We start from the raw sequence: 22,407 nt of genomic DNA, 5'->3' as shown, positions 1-22,407 counted from the left end.
TATTTTTTCTTTAACTTTATCTAGACCTCTGTATCCTTTGTTTTGTAATCAGTCCATAAATGCAGCACAACATAGACAAAAAAATAACTAACTAAATAAAAATTATATATTTTTTTATTTTCTATGTAGCTAGATTTACTGGAGTCCCAACGGCACAGATCAATAACAAGGAGGATACAGAGTAATATGGATGAGATCATATTTATATTTACTGGACAATGTCACATTGAAAACAAACTCAAATCCTATTCAAGGCGTTTTAGCAATTTAAAGTCAAAGCTATATGTAAAATTATACTATTTGTGTAGTCTTGTAAGAATCTAAACCCATTGCTGTGATATTTAAATGTTATTCCTTAACATTAGTTAGTCTTCTGTCTTTGCAGTGAGATTGCTGTAACTCCCTCCCATGTAATCCGTCACTGCCCGGGAGGGTGTGTGTGTGTGTGTGTGTGTGTGTGTGTAGCCTGTTGAACGCCACGCTGTAGTCTTTTTTTAATTTCATGTGTGATGGAGGCTCTTGATGGTGCTCCAGCAAGAAGAGAAGTGTGCACTAAGTGGATCTGGAGTTGACAACAGATGAGTCGCAGCAGGCAGAGGCAGAGGCAGAGAGATCCGCGTCTGACAAGACTTCAACACAACGAGCAGGATGATTTCCTGTCACGATTATGGATTTAATTCGTTATAATAATTTTGAATTACTTGCATGCACAATTCTCATCTCATCACTGTTTGTGATAGATGGTAAGTGACTGCTCTTCTCTGGTGGCTCTGAGTTGAGTTTCAGTTTTCAGTTATTGTTTACTATGAATGCTTGTTTAATGTCATCATCATGCATTTCCGTAGTTGCTATGTCATTTGTAGTAGTAGACTCGTTGGGCTTTTTGCATTTGACCACTTACAAAACTGGACTGAGTTGGTGTTGCAACCCATCATTTCCCCATGCATGATGCATCTTCTCAAGCCTGCAAGTACAACACTAATGCAAAACATGTTTGTTTTAATAACACTTTTCTTACAAAAGTTTCCTTAAACTTTGAAATTAAGTAGAACAGTGTTGAAATTGATGTTCTGAATTTGAGGAACTGGCTTGCATTTTAACCAGTCCATGCTTGGAATACCAATTAAGACTGTGAGGTGACATCATTGCCTATAGTGATCTGTACACATTTCAAGGACTGAAAGATGACAAAAAGAGATCTAACAATAGAGTAGTGACCCATGGGGTGGGGTGGGGGTGGGGGGTGGGGGGGTTGAGGGGTTGGGGGTGTGTGGATAAGTGATGGGACTAAAGGGGGGAGGCACTATATGTCTCTGTTTCTCTAAAAATAACACCCAATAATAACACGTCTTCTTATCACCACTGAAACAAACAGACAGACACACAGGCAAAATGCATCAGTCCGGAGGAGATGTCAGGTGCCCCACATGTGCCATTCAAGGGCCTCCAGATAGGACCAAACAAAGACCCCCTTAGAAGTTATTTGCATATGAAAAAAGCCTTACATGTGGGGGGGGATGTGTGGTTGGCTGGAGCTGTGTCTCAAACAGGCAACAGGCCTGGCTCTAAATCCTCTGAACTCTGCCTCAGGGGAATACTGAAAGACCAGGGGATTCAGTAAAGAGCAAATCTTACAACAGACACCACCTGTCATGGTTTCCTAATAAAAAATACATGGATAGTCATAGGCAATTTCTTTCTCTGTGGTTAAAAGATCCACGTTGTAGTGAGAGATAATATAGGCATATGGTCAGAGCATTACCACTGATACATACCCATGATCTCCATCACACCCCCGGGACACTCGGCCCATGCCTCCAGGTCCAAGTCTAGACATGTATAAGCTGCTCTTGGAGAACCCTGACGACTGTCTGTGAAATTGATTGACCTCCACCAATGACAGAAGATTGGTGCCTGAGTTGGTGAAGATGGAGCACCAAGTGTAATTGCACTCTTCTACGTATTTGTAGTCTGTGTTCAGCCTGATTGCGCTCTTGAGGCATGATTACTGTGCACAATTATCATCTGTGAGGAATATTATTGAAATATCTCTGTGTGGCTACATTTGAGGCCCCCAGCTCCGTAATGATGTTGAATCTTTCGTGAACCCATCACGCAAAACACACTTTCAAGTATTGCCACATTCATCCAATATCCATATATTGATTTTAAGGCTTTTAGAAATGTGGTGCAGTCTGATTATCATCTAATAGCAGCAACATTTGTTCAGCTGATTTGAAGCCTCCTTTTTGTGGCATCATGCTCCTGTGTCCCCTCATGCACATTCCTGGGATTACGAGGATCATTTCCTCTGAGCTGGTCCCATTTGTTCTGCCTGGAGCATGGCAGTTTTGAGATGCCTCAATGGTAGTTATTTGTCTTTAATGTTTTCTTGCATGTGTAAGAGCTGTAGTGGGCAAGTCTCAAGGTAGACATGATATATGATTTGAAAGTCAGGAAGAGTGAAGAAATAAGCAATGCATCACCATATGGTTGAGGTTCTCAAGAAGTTTGGTTTTCAGGTTACAGTGAAACTGTTTAACCTTTTGAATCTAACCAACTCGTGGTTACATCTTTATAAAATCATAATGTGCTGCCACACACTGAAACCCAAAGAACATATCAAATATACTAAGTTGGATTGATGACCAAAATGATTCACAAGTCATTTAGAATATTTCCATCAGATGAAATGATGCAGCTATAAAAAAAAATACATCATGGGTTTGAATATTTTACTCAGTGTGAAAAAGCTGAAATAGCAGTGACGTATTGGAACAGAATTTCTATGTGATATTGTCATACTATTTTCTATGTTAAAGAAACTTAGGAGGTTTAAGGGGTTTAAGAATTTAAGGACATTTGCCAAAACTACGTAAAAATGTAGTTGTGTTTTGAGATTTGAGAAATTAGCTGTCAAGAAAATACCATCCTACAACTACTGTACATTGCATTGTCTGAGTTAGTGCTCACATAACTTCCTTAAACATACCATTTTCTTCATAGTTCTAGACATATTTAAGTTTGGAATAGCGTTTTTCCTAGACATTAACAGCATCAGCTAGTTTATAAAGCTAGTCATAATTAACAAACAAATATCTACTTATGCTTACTAACAAGGGAAGTCTGGCAGAGTCTGCTTGTGAAGTCATGAACTCTTTTTTAAATTTTGGATCTTGTGGGCTAATTCTATGTATTTATTTAGCGTGCTAAAAGAGTCTCCTAAAAACATTTCTATTTGTATTAATATGAAAGATATGGTGCATTAATGCTATTAATGATGAGCTGAGAGTCCTTGGAATGCAATTTTTTGTGTGTAAAATCTGTGATAAAATTCACGATCAGTTCAAACAAAAATGAAAAAAACCCAATACTTTTGCGTAAAATTTGCGTAAAATGTGATTTAACTTGAGTGAGGTTACCATGAACAGTTCTCTACATAATATTTATTAGTCTTTAAATAGAAAACAATGTTTAAGATTAAGTCATACAATTTGAAAATGATTGCTTTTCATTGTGGTTACTGGGGAGGATCAAGTGCTGATATTAGTATGTATGGCATGTGTTGACTGAAATGAAACCAGTGTGGCATTAATGTCCTGCTGATTAAAACATACCATAAAGTCTAAAGGAGTAAATTCCTCAAATCTTTGGTTGGATGCAGTCACCATGGAAATAGATAGTGGAATTGGTTACCATAGCAGCCAGCCATGATGCCTTGAGAGGCCCTTAAATTTCAAGTCCTTGTACTGACAACTGCGTGAGTATTGTTATCAAAGCTAAATAGAGATAAAGGAGCTTCATGCCGGACATGAAACTAAAACAGCAATCAAGAGCATGTCTACTCCACCGATGGACATTGATGCAAACTATTGTTATGTAGTACAGAGGTAAATGGCGTCATTTAAGGGATTGTATGGCCTGTATTCTTTTTGTAATAGTCACACAGCTTCTTGAGGAGTTTGACCTGCTGATGGAGACTGAGCAACTTTCCTAATCTAATACTAAATACGTAGGTCATTTGTACAGTAATGAAGATATAACCAGATCATAAGTCACCAATGCACTTTCAGTTTTATTTTATTTATTTTTTTTTTTAGATTTGATTCAACTTTATTGTCATTACACATGTACAAGTACAAGGCAACGAAATGCAGTTTAGGTCTAACCAGAAGTGCAATAAGCAATTGAACGATATAAAGTGTGTGCATAAATTCAGGATAGAGCAGTAGAGCAGTTGTAACAAACTATTGTTCTGCTCCAAGACTATCAATATAAGAATTTTTTTTGTTTATCAGGAGGAATGAAAATACTGGTTTTGTTTATCTCTACAGCCTAATTACCAAGAACAATGATGTTCTGTGATATTTATATTTCAAAATGTGATCTGTTCATAGGTGCATCCCCTGACAGGCTGCCTTCAACAGGGGACCAGTGTTCTCCAAACCCCTGCCAAAACAGGGCGATATGCAGAATCCGCGGGGACGGCTACTCGTGCTTCTGTGTGCCGGGGTTCCAGGGTGCTCACTGTCAGATTGATGTGAATGAGTGTGTTTCACAGCCCTGCAGGAACGGAGCCACCTGTGTGGACAGAGTGGGCAGGTTCTCCTGTCTGTGTTCTCCTGGTTTCACTGGTGAGTGGAAAGAACAGTGCTGGATCTCCCAAGAGCATCTTAAGAATGAGAACAAATAATTTCAATTTTAAAATAAGAGATGGCTTTGTGATAAGATATTTTTGGGATCTAGGAATTCCTAGCCATTTTTAATTATTGGAGAAAACGACAGCACTTATATGTGTAAATGTCTAACCGCTGTTTTAGATTAATTTAAGAAGAGAGAAGAGTGTCAAATGTCGAATGGAGTTAAACATGGGTCATTCATGTTGCCCAAAGCCTTCTGCGTCATACTAAAACATCTTATGTCATTTACGTGGGCTCTGTCGAACCTTTTTAGCCATGGTAGAGGATAGCATCGTCGGTCACTCGTTTGGTCCACCACTTTGATCCAGACTGAAGTATCTCTACTTGCAATTACCATTGCCATGAAATTTGATCCACACATGCATGGTCCTCAGAGGATGAATCCTACTGACTTAAGTGATCCGCTGACTTTTCCTCTACTGCCACCATGAAGTTCACATTTGTGGTTTTGAGTGAAATGTCTCAACAACTATTGGACTGACTGCTATGAAATCTTTTACACAAATTCCTGTCCCCCTCAGGATGAATAACTTTGGTGATCCTCTGACTTTTCATCATTTCATTATAAGGTCAAAATTTGACCTTGAAGTTTGTCCAAAACTAATGACATACTTTGTGTTTATTGCTGATTAGCAAATGTTAGCATGCTAACACACTAAACTATGATTATGAATATGGTAAACATTATACCTGCTTTACATCAGCATGTTAGCATTGTCATTATGACTATGAGCATGTTAGCATGCTGACATTTAGCATTTAACTCAAAGAACCACTGTGCCTAAGTACAACCTCACAGAGCTGCTAGCATGACTGTAGACTCTTGTCTTTACATTAGTCTGGCCAAGTGACAGTTATATATGCCTCATGATTATTATCTGTAATCTGAAGTAGTAAAGGGTAACTTTGAAAACAAAAACCTCAACCCACTACAACTAATTTAATGATTCATTCAATCTCACCTTTATTATACATTTTTGCCCTTCATCATGTCTGGAACTTATTTTTATTTTATCTTCTTTTATGTTTCAAATCTCACAAAATCTATTAATTCTAATATTAACTAATTGTTTATTAAAATATTAAAGAATAGATGAACGAGCTTAACCCTAATGAATCGATCTGCTGAAAGGAGCCTGATAGCATTATGGCATAGGCAAAAAAGATTCGGTGACTCAAGTGTCACCTATTTCATTGTTCATATGGTTTACTGCATTTGTTAATTGTATATATTCATGTTAAACTTTCATTCTCATCATCTTTCTCTCACGTTGCATGAAGATAATAATGTTTTTTGCTCATTTCTATAGTACAGGGATACATTTAAAGAATATTGTATACAATGTGCTGTATTTAGAATTGCAAACACCTGCAGAAGCCTTGTTGTGAGATAAAAAAGCAGTCCCAACATGATCACAGCCAGTACACATAAAAGCTTTGTTCATTTTTGCCCCCTGCCCTCAGTCTATGTAGCAGGCTCACTCTCCCTCTGACATCTGTACTGCTTTGATGTTCACAGGGGCCACTTGTGAGGTCCAGATTGATGAGTGTCAATCACAGCCATGTCTCAATGGCGGCAGTTGCCATGACTACGCCGGCGGCTTCACTTGCACCTGCCTGCCCGGTTTCCAAGGACACCGATGCGACATCAACATTGACGAGTGCCAAGAGCAGCCATGCCAAAATGGGGCTCTGTGTATAGATGGGGTGAATGAGTAAGTAGTCCAGCTCCAGTCGCCGAAGAGAAGAAATTGTAGCCCTTGCCAAGTTTAGAGAGGCAAAATTGTTTTGTACAATAAAGATACAGTAATAGATTTCAATTTTACACCTGTAAACACAGACTTGAGGAAATACTGTAAATAATCTCATTAATGTGATTTCTGAATCCTGAATGTCTCAGCTACAGCTGTGACTGCTCTCACACAGACTTCACTGGCAGAAGCTGTGAGACACCACTACCACCCTGCCACTCTGAACCCTGCTTCAACAGCGCCATCTGTAAGGACAACCAGGGTAACTACACCTGTGAATGCTGGCCAGGTACATAAAGCACTTTCTTGCCAAGTTAACTAATATGTATACACACACAGTTTTTGGAGTTTTTAAAGGAGATTTTGAAAGGTCAAGAGACACAGGTATAGCAATCAGGGAAGAGAAATAGATGGAGGTATGAGTGAGAGATGAGAAATGAATTTGCAAACAGAGAATAAGACTAATGAATGCTAATGAAAGTGAAATACAAGAGGGAGCAAACACAGAAGTATACTTAAAACAATTGTGCACTCCAACCATTATCAAGTTTACAGCTGCATGAAGCTGCATACTAATTTGTACACTCACTGTAGTATCATATTGTTCATACTGTGTGTCTATGTGCATGTGAATGCCTCCATAACATTAAACAGACATTTATAAGAATGTATGATTCGGGCAACAAAACTATAATTCTGACTCTATTACTTAATCTATATAGGATGTCATACATGCTGTCAGTCTTGTACATTATTCCCATCAGAAGCACTGTCTGCGTCCTCATTCCAGGCTTTGAGGGGCGTCAGTGTGATATCGACATCAATGAATGTGGCAGCAACCCCTGCATGCATGGAGGCCTCTGCATTGAGAGGTCGTGGCAGGCCCTGTATGGCAGTGAGCCTCTGCTGCCTGAACACTATGACCAGCAGCATGCTGCAGGCTACATCTGCAGCTGTCCTCTAGGAACAATAGGTAATTTATTCTGACTAACCAAATGGAATTCATTATGTCTGACACAGGTCTCTAATGATGGTTATAGGTAGTTCCCAGTACATTCTGCAGTATGTAAGTTGCGTTGTATCACAGCATGACATGATATAACAGTGTGTATAGTCAGATGTTTGATCAGGGGAAAGAGCAGTTTCTGACTTGAGCAGGATGAAAGGGTACATTCAAATGGGAATGCACTGCTATTACTTACATTTTAATATTTAAAAAAATGTGCTCTACATATTACACAGATGCTGCATATTAACCTAGTTTTTTCTCTCTTATCTTTTGAAGAAGTAAAGGTTCACTGAGTTCACCCAAATCACAAATCACTATGTCCCTAATGGTGTCTTGTCATGCATATAGTTGTACATGAGGAAGATTTAAAATATTGGCCACTGAGACCACTGACCCCACCCCACTACAGTTGGGGGTGAATAGATTTCTTTGCTAATACTCCATATGATACCATTCACATATTCACAGTATATTGTTGGTGCATTGATGTCCAGAGAAACTTTGCATTGTTGCAGGAATGTTACATCAAATTATACATTTCAGTTGTAAAAGCAGAAAATTCTGGTTTTCCTGCTCACACAAGACTTGATCTAGCAGTGTAGGTAAGACTGTTAGCTGTTGCCTGCTGAGAGTTGTGTTCTAAAAATTGACTCCCTGCCAGTCACAGTGGCACTGACTCAGTTAGGTAGCCAAATAGCATTAGTTTAATCCCCAGGATCTGGCTTTGCCGGTCTCCTGACTGGAGCCACTCAGCCTATGGTTGGAGAGAAGTATACAAGGAACAGACCTCCATGGCCTGTACACACACAAACTAATATGGTGCAGTTAGACAAGTCTGGGGCTATCCTGGGGGAAAAAGTGACAGCATGATGTGGACACCTACACCATGGATTTGGGGGATTTTGTTGCTTGGAACAGGTAACATCAGAAGACGTTTTTGTATAAATAGATATTTAGTATAGGTGTTATATAATAGGTATTTAATTCCTGTGTTCTTTTATATTTTATTCCTACTAATATAAAACAAATACATAACTTAATAGTGTGCATTGAAACAGCAATGCACCTGTTACAGTATTTTCTACAGTGTGCTGTGTTGTACTATAGAACTTATAGTTGTTGCTTCATATGACAAAGTACCAACTCATTGCAACCATTTGTCTACTGTACAAATTTCAGATGCTGATAGCATCTATAGCATAACAACACATACAAAGATTTGTGGAGACAAACACAAACAAACATAAAAACAATGTTAAGAGGACAATACATGGACAAGTAATAGTTGGGTATACTGGTATACTGGGAGGTGTAGAAAGTAAAACACCATCAGCATAGAGAACTGGATTTAATACCTGACAGTTTGGCTTCAGGTGGGGCTAACTTGACACCACATAAATTTGAAAAAATAAGAACCATGATACACATAAGAACAGGCTTTGACAAAATATGGAGGAACATAGGAGAAAAAAACTGGGCACATGTCCAGTGTTTTCCTCACTTGTCATCATTATGTAAGTTGCCCACATAATAACCTTGTACAAGGGTATGAATGTGACTTGTTAGTAGTAAACACGCAGCAGAGAAATCTATTGCTTACAAGATTACTAAACAAGAAAAAAATGATATTTATTCCATCTTCAGTGAGCAGAATAATTAAATACAGGCCACAATACATACTTTATATTTGCAATCATGTTTTAAGTTGTTTAATGACAGTAGTAACATAATTTAAGAGGTTCTGTGTCTTCTCTTGCTAAGAAAATACAAGCTATGTGACTTTATTGTACTATTCTGCTGACAGGTTCCCTCTGCCAGGAGGTGATAAACCAGTGTGACCCCAGTCCCTGCCAGAATGGGGGCAGGTGTGAAAGCCATGTTGGAGGCTACATTTGCCACTGCCTCAGACAGAGTCATGATGGCTTCCTCTATGGAGGAGTAAACTGTGATGTGAGGCTAGTGGGTTGTGAGGGACATGAATGCCAGAACCAAAGCTCCTGCTCTCCTTTCCTGTTGGATGGGACTCACGGTTACACCTGTTCCTGCTCACCTGGGTACACTGGACCACTCTGTAAGACCCCCACCACCTTCTCCTTTGAACGCAGAGGCTACCTGCTGCTGCAGAGTCCCCTGGTGGATGAAGAGGTGTCCTGCAACATCACCCTCAGCTTCAAGACTGTTCTGCCCAGAGCGGCGTTGTTCCAGCGGAACAGCAGGGGGCTGCTGCTGAGCCTGGAGCTGAACGAAGGGCAGCTCCGTCTCACATTGAGGAAGGAGATCTCTGCTGGGGCCGAAGCAGAAAGCCCAAGCCAGGTCCTGGAGCTTCCACACAATGTCACAGATGGAGAGTGGCATTCTGTAGAGGCTGTCCTCGGAAACTGGGTGCTCAGTCTGAAACTCTTGGATGACGCTGGGAGCTGCGGGAGCCAGTCATGCCAGAAGGTGGCCCAAGTCCAAAGCACCCTGGCTGGGCTGACGTCACCTCCTCAGAACACTTTCATTGGAGGAGTGCTTCAGGACTCAAACGGCCCCATTGAGGACTCTCCTCTTCCAGCATTCATTGGCTGCATGCAGGATGTGTTCGTCGACTGGCAGCTCATCGTCCCTGAGGAATGGCTGAACGACTCTGCTGTTAATGTGTCCCCTGGCTGCAGCCACAGGGACCGCTGCCTGGACATGCCTTGCCAAAACAGAGGACAGTGTGTCAACCTGTGGCAGAGCTACCAGTGTCGATGTCCAAGGCCTTATGAGGGGCAGGACTGTGAGGAGGGTATGTTTACATCTGTAAAATAACAGACTTCAACTGAAGAAACTGGACAGTCAAATAGCAACAACATAGTGTAAACACTGGGAGAAGATTTTGGTTTTCTAAAACTGCTAGTCCCATCAAACTGTTTTCAAAGTGTCAAACAAAAGATGAAATGAAATGTTTGGGATAGTTAATCACCAAAATTTGTTATGAGATTCTTTAAGTTTTAAGCTAACCTGATTAATTGAGATTTGAGGAAAGAGTACCAGGTCATACTCACCAAATTCCTTAAGTGGGGAGTAGATAACCATCAGTTGTGTGTAACAGACGAAAAGGGGGTAGAGATGAGGCCAATCAAAAGCCACAGAGATCCTCTTATCTGACGCACTGGATTAAGGATATAAGGGATTCTATTTTGGAAATACACAGAACATGGAAGAAAATGTCACACCATTCAGTAGACTGTTGAATACTGTGAGCAATACATCAGAAACAAACTATGAAGTACAATGAAAAAGTTGTATTTTGAATTTTTCACTCGAGTTTCTCCTGAAAATATCGAAGACTTCTGTTTTTCCATTGAGGATATCTATAGCCTCTTAAATCTATCAAAGCAGATTACCGATCACAGTGTCCAATGGGATATTTGCAAACACATTCACATGCGCACAAATGTACACACTTGAAATATCATCACACATAGACATTGAAGCTTTCATAAGGTTATTATATGACCTGTCATACACCGTATGTCCTCTCTGCTTTAGCTTTGTGTGTTCTGTCCTGCCTGCCTTATAAGGTGACCAACCCACAGTGGAAAGTGCTGACAGTGGACACAGAACAAACAGATCATGAGGGCTGGTGGCTGCTTAAATTTTCCAATCCTGTGCCCATTCTTCCAGAGACCTCAACATAAACTGCTTAAATGTCTTTTCCTTCAGTTACTTAGCTCTGCAAAAACTCAGATCTATCATAAAGCTTTTTAATAGTAAATAGAGAAGTCTGATAGATGTGGGAAGCTCTTTTTATACTTGGTGGACACTGACATTAGGTTACATGCACCCCAGCTCTCTTTTTGTCTTTGGTTGAGTACAATGTTTTTTTCTTCTAAATTACAATCTCGAAGTTATAAAACCCCTTTGAACCCCAGAAATGAATCCCATAATGCATGCTGTAGTGATGGGAATTACTGCTCTTTGAAGGGAACTGGATCTTATGGCTCTGTTCCGAGAGCCGGCTCCCCCCCCCAAAAGTGCCGGCTCTCGGAACAGAGCGATAAGATTCCATCGTTCTCTTAAAGTAGCCGGCTCATAGAGCCGACTCGTTCGTGACCAACACATCACTAGCATGCTGGCCAAGCTGAAAAGTTTTGAAGATATTTTCCTGATGTTGACACCCAGCCACCTCACTTTTCTCTCATCTTTAACCTGTCAAATAATTTTGTTGTCTCACCTTGTTCACCCTTTTCCCTTTTTGCAGAACATGTGACTGCACGCTTTTGGAACGAGGACTCTCAGAGTTATGCAGCATTCACGGTCACCGATGATCTGGGTCACAACCTCTTCATCTCCCTCTTCCTGCGTACACGGAGACACAATGGACTCCTCCTGGCGCTCGCCAACAGCAGCAGCCAGTACCTGCACATGTGGCTGGAAGACGGCAAGGTCACAGTTCAGCTCAATAACTTTGAGAGTCTGAAGGCGGAGAGTGCGATTGATGACGGGGAAGTCCACTTTGTCCGTGTAGAGATGGTGAAGGACCATATGGCACTGTATGTAGCAGCTCAGAAACAGGCTGACGTGGAAGTTGGGACAGTCAATGTCCAAGCAGGAGATACTGTGTATGTGGGAGGTTTGTTGGAGAGTAGGAAGACATCGGCGTTTGGTGGATATTTTAAAGGCTGTATCCAGGACCTGAGGATCAACGACAGGAGGCTGCAGTTCTTTGGGTTGGACAACTCAGTGAGATCTTATCCTCTGGACATCATGGAAAATGTGACTGCTGGATGCTCTGGGGACAACACCTGCAGTGTGAGTAAAAAGCTTGTTTGCACAAAGTTTCCTTTCATTAATATTCGTTAACCTTTTATTTTCAGCCTTTATAACTATTGTCTCTCTTTAGTAGTTTAGGGCATGCAGAAAAACTTAAAATTCAACTTAAAATGAGACCACACTCATGCCTATGAAAGCATTCACATACAGTATAGTTACATTTCCTATTTAGTGCAATGAAATCAGACATTAAAAAAGTAAAAGTAAGCCCTTGTATCAATTTCTCATCCTCAGAGGAACCCTTGCCTAAATGGTGGGATTTGCTACTCCATGTGGGATGACTTCACCTGCACCTGCCCTCTCAGGACAGCAGGGCGGCGCTGTGAAGAGGTCAGGTGGTGCGAGCTGTCACCTTGCCCCACAGACTCAGAGTGCAGGATGGTGAACCAGGGATATGAATGTAAGTGTCATCCTAGATTTCAACAGTTACAAACAGAGGTGTTTTTAAATCACGTCCAGGTTGTTTCTCAAGTCATTGGAAACCAATGAAGGTCAAGTTATAGTTACAGTTATAGTTATAGTTATAGAAGGTTAAGTTATATAAGTCTTATTCAGTGATACAACATGCTTGATTATATACTGGCCTCAATCCACCCACAGAGTATACTATATGTGCTCCGTAAAGCAGGATTGGTCTGAGGCCAGCTTATCCTTTTTTTGCTGGGATTAGTGATGATTTGCCATGTTGCCCGTCTGTCCTGTTAGCCACCCCATGTTCAGTGATTAACTCATTGAGGATATTTGCTCTTGACGAGTATTTCCAAAAAGTGACCTAATCTAGTTGCCTAAAAGGATTGAAGCATTATCAAACGGGTAAATGCTATGCTAATCCCCTTGTTGTATTCTCATGCATAAAGCCAATACAACTGGGCCAATTGACAAAGGAGCTTTAATGGTGCAACAAAGTGAGTGTATAAATGTGTAAACAAATATATTTTCTCTAATCTCCTAGGCTACGCCAATGCAACGTTCCTGAATGACAGCACTGTGTTGTCCTACCGGGGAAACGGACGCATATTCCGCAATCTAACTAACCTCTCCTTAAACCTACGCACACGAAAGCGTAATGCAGCTATACTCCACGCAGAGAAGGGCTCAGCATTCATCACACTCTCTGTCCAGGATGGTTTCCTCTTCATGGAGCTTCAGAGCACCTCTGAAGACAGCAGAGAGGAAGAGGAGGGAGAGCAGGGTGTGTCTACAGTCAGTCTCAGCAGCAGGACAAGTGTTAGTGACGGTGAGTGGCACAGCATCCACCTGTTCATGGCAGCGCCATGGGCCCAAACCTCCCGCTGGACTCTGGTGTTGGATGAAGAAATAGAAGAAGCCAGCACTTCCAGGAGCCGAGGAGGCAACCTGGACTTCCTCAGGCAGGGGGTGGACATCTTCTTAGGGGGTCTGGCCCCTGATGATGGGTGGTCCCTGGCTGGGTGCCTGGGCACAGTGGAGCTGGGTGGCATTGCCCTGCCTTACCTCATCTCCTCTGATGTGAACCTTCCACGCCTGCAGGAAGAGCAGTTCATCCAGTCATCACTGCATTTACCGCTCCTCGGCTGCAGCGGGGGCCCTGTATGTAAGCCCAACCCCTGCCTGAACGGAGGGGATTGCCAAGACCTCTTCAATACCTACAACTGCAGCTGTGCCGAGGGCTGGGCCGGGAGACGCTGCGACTTCTTTACTGACACCTGCGCTTCCAGTCCCTGTGTTCACGGCAACTGCAGCGTGAACGGGCTGGCCTACAAGTGCACCTGTGAGCTTGGCTATGCAGGGGTGGACTGTGATGAAGAGGTGGATATGTGTGAAAACCACCTGTGTGCCCACGGAGGCACCTGTCTGCACGGGCCGGACAGGTACGCCTGCCTCTGCCCTGAGAACTACACTGGACCCCTCTGCAAGTAAGTTGAGGTGTTTGCTGGATAAACAGAAAACAATAGAAAACTATAAAAGGACAATAGAATAGAATAAAATAGAGTAGAATAGTTACTTTCTGGTGAATGCAAAAGGTTTGTGGAAGATATAGACCAGCAGCAGAAGGGGAAACAATACCAATATAAAAAATTCATGCTCCGCTGACTTTGCTCTTGCTCTTAGTTAGTTAGTAAACACAAAATACACAAATAAATGCTCCAAATTGCAGAAACAAGGGACCGCACCACAACACAACAAAATCCTTCACTGTAAATGTCTCCACATCTCTGCCTCTGTTCAGCATTTCAACCACGCCTGTAGTGAGCGTCTCAGATGCTGTATTTCTATTCTAGTGTCAGCCAGAAAAGGCCTCAGTCTGCTGTGGCGTCTCACTACACAAGGCTCTCTGGTTCAGCGCCAGTTTCTTTCCCCTGTCATCTACCGTTTGCCTCGGAGAACCAGCAGGGGAACGCCTCCAACCATTTATCCTGTAAACACACAGCCTCCTGCATTTTGCCTCTTTTGCACAAGGAAAACCTTTGCAAGTGTCTCGCTGAGCAAGACACCAGTCAAGCTGCACATCTCCCTTTACTGGGAACATCTACGCTGTAAAGTTTTCATCAAAATGACTTCTTTTTGTTTGTGTCTCTTGTTTGTGTCTCTTTCTACCCCCTTTCCCCGTCTTTCTTTCTGTTCCTCTCCAGTGAACGCATTGAAGAAATTCCGTGGTACATTGTTGTCAGAAAATTGTAAGTTGTTTTTTTTTCTCTATTTCTCTAGGTGTTTGCTATTTGTTTCCTGTTAGATATTTGTCTCTCAAATGTCATGTACGATGTCTCCTGTTTTCTTGTTCAACTGCGTGCAACAAAATGCCAAGCAAAGCTAATATTAACGCTCCCTGTGACATTGTTTGTCTTTAAATGAGATACCCACTGTTTCAAATGAGTGACGGCTGTAGTTCAAAATGATTCCTGGCATCTAAATTAAAACTTCACCTACCAAAATTGTACACTTTCCAAAATAAAAAAGCCTGCATTTTGTAACCATTGAGGGATGAATTTCAAGTTGACAACAGATACATAACATTTTGGAACAGAGCTGCTGTGCTTCAGGCAAATAGACGGTTACAGAGGAGGCCAAAGAGAAATTTTTTGGCTTCCTGTACATGTGATTTGACGTCCTGCTGGTGAATAGTTGCCAGAAGTCTTTAATGTTATTATCCCGTTCCCGTTGTCTCCCCTGTGGGGAGTTGAGGGAAGCCGAACAATGCAGCTCCTGCCTGGCTGATTCTTCTGCTTCTGGCAGATGTAAAGATGTCAAACTCTGCTGCTCATAACCTGCTGAACAACTCAATACCTCTGATACTACAGCTTTAAGTAAAACACAAACAACACATGTATTCACCCTCTTACATGTCTGACTGTCTTCTACCAGACAGCCTAAGCTGCCTGTTTCTGTGTGCGGCGATGACACAAGAAACTACACCTGCTTCAATGGAGGCAACTGCACTGACCGAGAGCTATCCTGTGACTGTCCACCTGGCTTCACTGGACACCGGTAGGAAACAAAAAGACATGAGAATTATTAAATAAAACCTGTAATTAAGTAAAATGGATCCAGAGCAGACAGGCAAAATGTACTCATCACCTGATTTATCTATGGATCATAGCATTAGTTCACACTGTCACTTGACAGCTTTAGCTGGTTGGCATCAGTTGTTTCATTCATTCTTCACAATCACTGGCTCATTCACCAGCTGTGTGGCTATCAGCTGACTAGTAGTGTCCAATCATATTCATGCAGGTGCTCAGCGTGGCCATTATATCCTGACACTTCTCACAAATTCTCTGCTATTACAGTCATGCAAATGTTGTTTGTTGCAGCAGCTTCCTCCACGACCCCAACCTCCTGCTTATGTGCTATATTTTAAGTATTGACTTAGATTTAAGATTTAACGTTTATGAATGTTTATTAAGATGGAATAGTTCTCCCAGCAGAGTTCAGATTCTCTGAGCGCTCCCTCAAAGAGCAGAGCATTTTCTGCCATTCTCTGCGTCTCTGACTGAACTGTGATTCTGTGTCTGTAGGTGTGAGCAGGAGGTGGACGAGTGCAAGTCCAACCCCTGTCTGAACGGAGGCTACTGCCGCAACCTCATCAACAAGTTCGTCTGCGTGTGCGACATGAGCTACGCTGGAGACACATGCCAGACGGATGTAAGCGACATTTACTTTTATGTGGCCATGCTGCTGTGGCAGAACCTCTTCCAGCTGCTCTCCTACCTCATCCTCAGGCTGGACGATGAGCCAGAAATAGACTGGGGAGGCAATGACTGAATGTGTGTTTGTGTGTGCAGGCGTGTGTGTCTGCACTTGTCTTTGGGAGTATTTGAGACCGTGGGTGCAGCGTCGGGTTTGGAAGTTGTCAGTTCATGTGTATAAGTGATTGACTAATCATGAAAGATAAGAATGGCCAGTGGTTTCCCATACAAAGCACAGAGGATCAGGTATTTATGACAGCACACTGCACACATTAGGGTTTTCTCTAGTTCAGCGTCAGGTTAACGCTACAACAGAGCTGTTTCTGTGCCTTAAAATGACACTTTGGTAATCAGAAGCACCTTATTCAATAGAGTTATTTATATTACTCAATTTAATATACATATTTTAGTAGTTATAGATTACAGATGCGATAATCTCTTGCAAAACCAACACAGACAAAATAGGGCTGCAAGATAATTTTTGCTATCTATTAATCTGCTGAATATTTGACTAATTGTTTAATCTATAAAATGTAGACAAATGCCCATAACAAGTTCTCAGGGCCCAAAGTAACACATTCAAACTGCTTGTGTTGACCGACCAATAGTCCAAAATAAATTTTCTGTCGATCGACTAATTGATTAATCAAATAATCTTTTCTGCGCGAAGCTGCGCAGGATAGTTACTGCAGTCTAAAGGGAAGGATGGTCTACATTCAATAAAGCACTTTTTGATGCAGTGAAGAACATTATAAAATGTGTGTTATTTATAATGTTTGAAGATATCCTGTCAGTCTTGTCTGAATTTGGATTTTGGGAGCTCCATGGATGAATGTGTGAACTATCAAAAGCAGTGCTGTAGTTACAAAGGCACCTAGAGGGGCCAGAAGACGACAAGATGTCTCACTTTGTTCTTGATGTACGTTCAGAGCACTGTGGTGACTGACTGTGTGTTGTTTTGTACCAAAGTAGAGATTTCTGTCTCTAAACCTTCCTGTGTGAGGCAAATATATTTTAAGCCTAAATTCTCTGTGGCTCTCCTTGAATGGTACCTATCAACATTCACCATGCTGTTGTGGTCAACATTTTATAACGCTCTAAATCACTACACTTGTTTGTTCCTCATGGACTTGATTTTGTTTTTGTCTTTTAGTCTTGTTGTGCTGACATCATGCTGGATGATCCATGCACTGACCATAACTTCTTGTTTGTCTGTCTTTCCTTCATCATATTCTTTCCTCATGTCCTATCACAATTTATATCCAATCTCTGTCTTTGTTGCTGTCATAATAATAAAAAAAAAATCTTATCAGCCTTTGTCTGTCTTCTGTCCTCTTTTCATTTCTATCAACTGTTTTTTCTCTTCCATCACCACACATTTGGTTTCCTTTCCAATTTCCATTTTCTCCTCTAGACAAACTTCAGTTGAAGGTTAACTGCAAATCCTTCGCATTGTGTATCAATGTGTGTTTGTGAGTAAAGGAGCAGACATGCTGAAGTCAGTGGCTATAGTGACACCAAACATAGACACTTAATCTCTTTTAACAAGATGCAGTGTGAGTAGATCCCAGAATAGCCCAAGTTCATAGACGCTCAGAGTCACACACACATAGAGCTAAGGCACAGTGCTACAGCATTTAGACACCTCTGTCCATATACAGTACTTTTGTATGCTATTAGTCAGAGGCTATTTTTCATTGTTTGGGAAAGGCTCTTTCTTGGTTTTACATGACAATGCCCCAGTGCACAAAGCAAGGTTAAAGGATAGGTTTACAATTTACAAGTGTGTAATAAAACACACAGGTGCCCATATGATCTCTTTGTGACTTTGTGTTTTCCTGGACAGTGTTTCCCTGTTGAGCCACAGTGGAGGGACAGTATCAAAAAGAAGTAATTTTGTACTTTAGACTTAGTAAATCTGGAAGATATCCGCTTGATTTGTCTAACTCGGACAGCTCAAACCTCATATTAGCTTCAGCTACGCTTTTGAATACATTTTTGCACGGAACAAGGGCTGTAGGTTTTGTCCGCCATCACTTACACTGGAAGCCCATTAGGAAGGAATCTTTTAATGTCCAGTATGAGCAGGAGGAATGATTACAACAAGAAAAAACCTGTTTCAATGTTCATATGGGCACCTGACTATTGTTTTAAGGCAGACTTGAAAAATGGCAAACCAATATTTGATACAGGAATGGTTTTCCGAGTTTGATACACACAGAAGTTGACAGGCCTGCACTGAGCCCTGACCTCAACCCCAGGCCTCATCACCCAACATCAGTGCCTGACCTCACAAAAACTCTTGTGGGTGAATGGGAGCAAATCCTTGCAGCCACGTTCCAAAATCTTGTGGAAAATCTTCCCAGTAGAGTGGAGTCTGTGTGTACGTGTGTGTGTGTGTGTGTGTGTGTGTGTGTGTGTGTGTGTGTGTCTGTCTCCTTTGCAAGCACAGGTAGCCCTAATGGTGAGGAAAGGGGGAGGAAATGGGAAGCAGTTTTTCAGTGTCGGCACTGATGTGGCCATCCTTTGAGAGCGAGAGAAGCAGAGAGGGAGAAATGTGCTTCACCAGCAAAAAAGCAGCATCTGGTGCTGAAGTGCAGTTTCAGCAGAGAGCTGGTGGCATTCACAGAAGTTCGGTCTGCTTCACAGAAACATATGAGGGCAGCTTATCTGGCAGGCACACACACACACATACACACAGAGCAGGTTGATAGTGCTGACAGCAGGGAAGCATTGCTGCCATCTCTGTATGTGTAACTGCTCTGCTGAGGCTTCAGGGTGGCCTTGCTGTGTACCTTAGAGACTGGTTAGTTAGACATCTCCGTGTCTGTGTGTGTGGCAGTCGGTGACTGATGGCGGGTCCTGGCTGCAGGCTGCTCCGGCTTGCTTGTGTCACACTCTCTCTGACAGCCAACTGTGCTGCAGTGACAGGTAAGCACTTTCCAGGAGTCAACAAAGAACCTGTAGCGAGGGAAAGAAAGTGTAATGTTTGCCTCAGGATATGGATGGTTGTATTTTTATTAGAATTATGTTTCCGTGTTGATTGCTCAGTGTAAAGTTTGCTGACTTCTAAGATTTTTTTTCATAGTTTGACAGGTTCAGTAAGAGGCTTTATGAAGATAGTGTCAGCCAGAATTGTAATGGAGTGATACTTATAGCTGTTGGTAACCTTGTAGCAGCCACTCAGGGTTTCACGACTATCACACCAACCAGAACTACTGATGTAAGTGCATACGCTGCTCCGTCTTCTGCTGCTGGTTAATGAATGTTAACAATCACTGGAAGCATTGATTTGCCTTGATTTGCTGGGTTTGACTTGTGAGGTCAGATATCTGTGTGTTTGCATGCAGGGTAATTGTGTTTCTGGTTGGTAGTGAAGCTGCTTGTATGTGTTTGGTGTGTGATGATCAAAGGGCCACAGGGCTGTAAGTTAAAAACGAATCTTAGCAGATTTCACAAGTCATTAAAACACCTTCAAATGCTTCATGTAAAGCAGCTTTTCTTCCTGCTAGAAAATAATTGTGTGTGTCTGTATGAGCTATTTTTGGTGTGTTTCTGGTGGTGTTTGCTGTGTGTGTGCTAAAGGGATCATCAGGCAGCATCTTGCCTGTGTGTGTGTGTGTGTGATCCTCCACAGACGGCGCGTGCTCCATACAGCTCGCGGGTGGCTGCCGTGCTGGCACCGTGTCTGATTGGCTTGGCGATAGTGGTGATGCTGGGGCTGGCGCTGGCCTTAGTCAAACTGCGAGAGAGGCGGCAGACGGAGGGAGGTTTCAGTCCGCGGCAACTCGAGGCTCCTGGTGGTCGCAACCCACCTGCTGAGCCGGGAAACACATCCATCAGCACTTTGGCAGCGCGTGTGGAGCGCCTGGTGTAGTGTAAAGCAGTGAGGAGAGGAGAAGTGTGTGAGTGAGAGTATGTGAATGAGAGAAACAGTGTATGAGCTTCTTTAAACCAAAACATTTGTTTAAGATTTCCAAAAAGCACCTAGGCCTATTATCTCTGATTTTGTCTCTTTCGCTCCTTCCCTCCAGTTGACCTCTGAGGGTTTGACCTCTGACCTCTTACTGTCTATCAGTCTGGTGTCCGTCGTCCTGCTGCTGATTCTCATCTTCATCTCTGTTGGCCTGGTGGTGGCGCTAAATCGCCGCGCCACCCACGGCACATACAGTCCCAGCCGGCAGGAGAAGGAGGGATCACGGGTGGAGATGTGGAGCATCACCCAACCGCCACCTATGGAGAGACTCATATGAGATGCAGGTGGGGACTGTGTTTACATGCAGAGTGATAATGTAGTTATTGTGGCAATGAAGAAACTAATGCTAGAAACGCACCTGATAACAGATGTATAACTTACTCATACATCAAATGTGAGGTTATTGCTGAACTCCTGAATTGCCTGAATGGAAACACGGTCTTCCCCTCATGGTACCTCCATTTTAAACTACAGGTGTCTTTCTTCATTTGCATATGCACATGCTGGAAGACTGTATGAAATTTTGTGACACCCTTTTTGTGTACTTGTATGTCCCTGTGCTTCATCCATCTTCCTGTGATGTTTTGCACCTGGCTTCATCATACAGCAGTATGTCCATCTAAATGAAAAGATTTAAGTTCAGAATGTATTGAGTCTGTCTGAGTATTTGCATCTGATCCATAATTGTAGGATTGATGGACCAGTAAGCACTCAAAGGAAGATCTGATCAGAATTTGGGACACACAAAACACATTGTCTTAAAACCTCATCTGGAAACAAGCAGAATGAGTCAGAACGTTCCTCATTTAAAGGATAAAGCAAACATTATTCTTTTTGTTTCTTATTGTCAACAAATCCCATGAAAAGATCAAAACCAGTAGTGTGTTAGTCCGTCTCTCAAAAACCCACTGGTTCCTACTGAAGACATAAATCTTTAAAAATGGGTCACAAATATAGAAATAAAATTTTAAAAGGCTCAGTAATTCCCTAAAGCAGCTGAGCTCTTTAGTTTTTTGTAAACATTACTCAAACAGAAGTAAATTGTGCATTTGTTGAGGACTATTTTCAGACGTGGGTGAATACACATTTGGTGCTCAAGTTAGTGTTTACTGCAGCAGTATGGTGTTTGTGGGATTGTCTCAAAATAAACTACAGTGCCCAGAATCATTGTAGTGAAGGAACATGTCAACCAGTGTAACGATGTGGCTCTCTGATGCGTTTTTAACAGTTTTTGGACAACAATGGAACTCTAGGGCACAGAGGAACAAGCTAGAGTATGTCAGGCTTTGGCTTCACAGACAATACTTGTATAGGATCAATTCATTATTGGTTTTTATCTTTGAAAGGGATTTGTTGACAATAAGAAAAATACATTGTGTCACCAGACTCATCATTTAAGTTGATGCAATGTGTATGAGATGTTTTTATTTATTACAGGAAAATGCCTTTGTAATTCTTTGTGTTGTCTATATGCTGAGTGTTGCTGCCAGTATTGATTTATTTTTCATGTTCAGTGAACATTCCCTTTGGCCTTTTCATATGTAGCTCCTTACTGACTGAGAATAATGCCCTTTAAGTGTCAGGTTTCAGAATACGTTGCATTAGTCGAGAATAGTTTCTTAGTTTCTTCTAGGCTGACTTGTTTGTTGTTAGAAACAAGAACTGAATTCGGAGCAGTGTAATTTCAAGTGTATATATGTCATGATGATTTTGTTGATTACTTTTTAAACTGTGAATTTAATTTCTACCCTTAATCATTGGCAACTGTACATAGAAAATGTGCTGGTTACTTAAAGCAAATTTATTTGTGGTAATCTATTTTTTGTTGACAAAATATTAAAGGTTTATTTAGGAACAGTCTGGTTCTATTGTAAGAAAGGATTAGCATTTTTATGTTAGTGTTGGCCAAATCAAGCCAATGCACTGATATTCAAACACACACACACACACACCCCTATTCAATAAACCACTATTCTCTTTGTGAACTGTGAATACACCACCAAAT

General features: G+C 41.7%; 1 protein-coding gene across 2 annotated transcripts; it reads left to right on the top strand.

Moving 5' to 3' along the window:
* The first annotated feature begins 450 nt into the window (after window positions 1-450).
* crb1 (crumbs cell polarity complex component 1) lies at window positions 451-22,257 on the top strand. Of its 2 annotated transcripts, XM_044198870.1 has the most exons (14): window positions 451-743; window positions 4,398-4,634; window positions 6,220-6,415; window positions 6,601-6,740; window positions 7,242-7,424; window positions 9,265-10,230; window positions 11,689-12,239; window positions 12,495-12,660; window positions 13,213-14,155; window positions 14,873-14,917; window positions 15,603-15,725; window positions 16,256-16,382; window positions 20,064-20,331; window positions 20,461-20,601. In XM_044198870.1, exons 1-13 carry the CDS (start codon window positions 668-670, stop codon window positions 20,301-20,303), a joined length of 3,993 nt encoding a protein of 1,330 aa, XP_044054805.1. In that variant the 5' UTR covers window positions 451-667; the 3' UTR covers window positions 20,304-20,331; window positions 20,461-20,601. The 2 variants fall into 2 exon arrangements, with proteins under 2 accessions (XP_044054805.1, XP_044054806.1); XM_044198871.1 differs by lacking the exon at window positions 20,064-20,331 and having other exon boundaries at window positions 452-743; window positions 20,461-22,257.
* The last annotated feature ends 150 nt before the right edge of the window (window positions 22,258-22,407 follow it).

The sequence above is a fragment of the Siniperca chuatsi genome, linkage group LG6 (genome assembly GCF_020085105.1).
Source record: "Siniperca chuatsi isolate FFG_IHB_CAS linkage group LG6, ASM2008510v1, whole genome shotgun sequence".
Taxonomy (NCBI): domain Eukaryota; kingdom Metazoa; phylum Chordata; class Actinopteri; order Centrarchiformes; family Sinipercidae; genus Siniperca; species Siniperca chuatsi.
The sequence above is the reverse complement of the archived record's forward strand: the minus strand, read 5'-3'. Positions and strand labels throughout refer to the sequence as shown.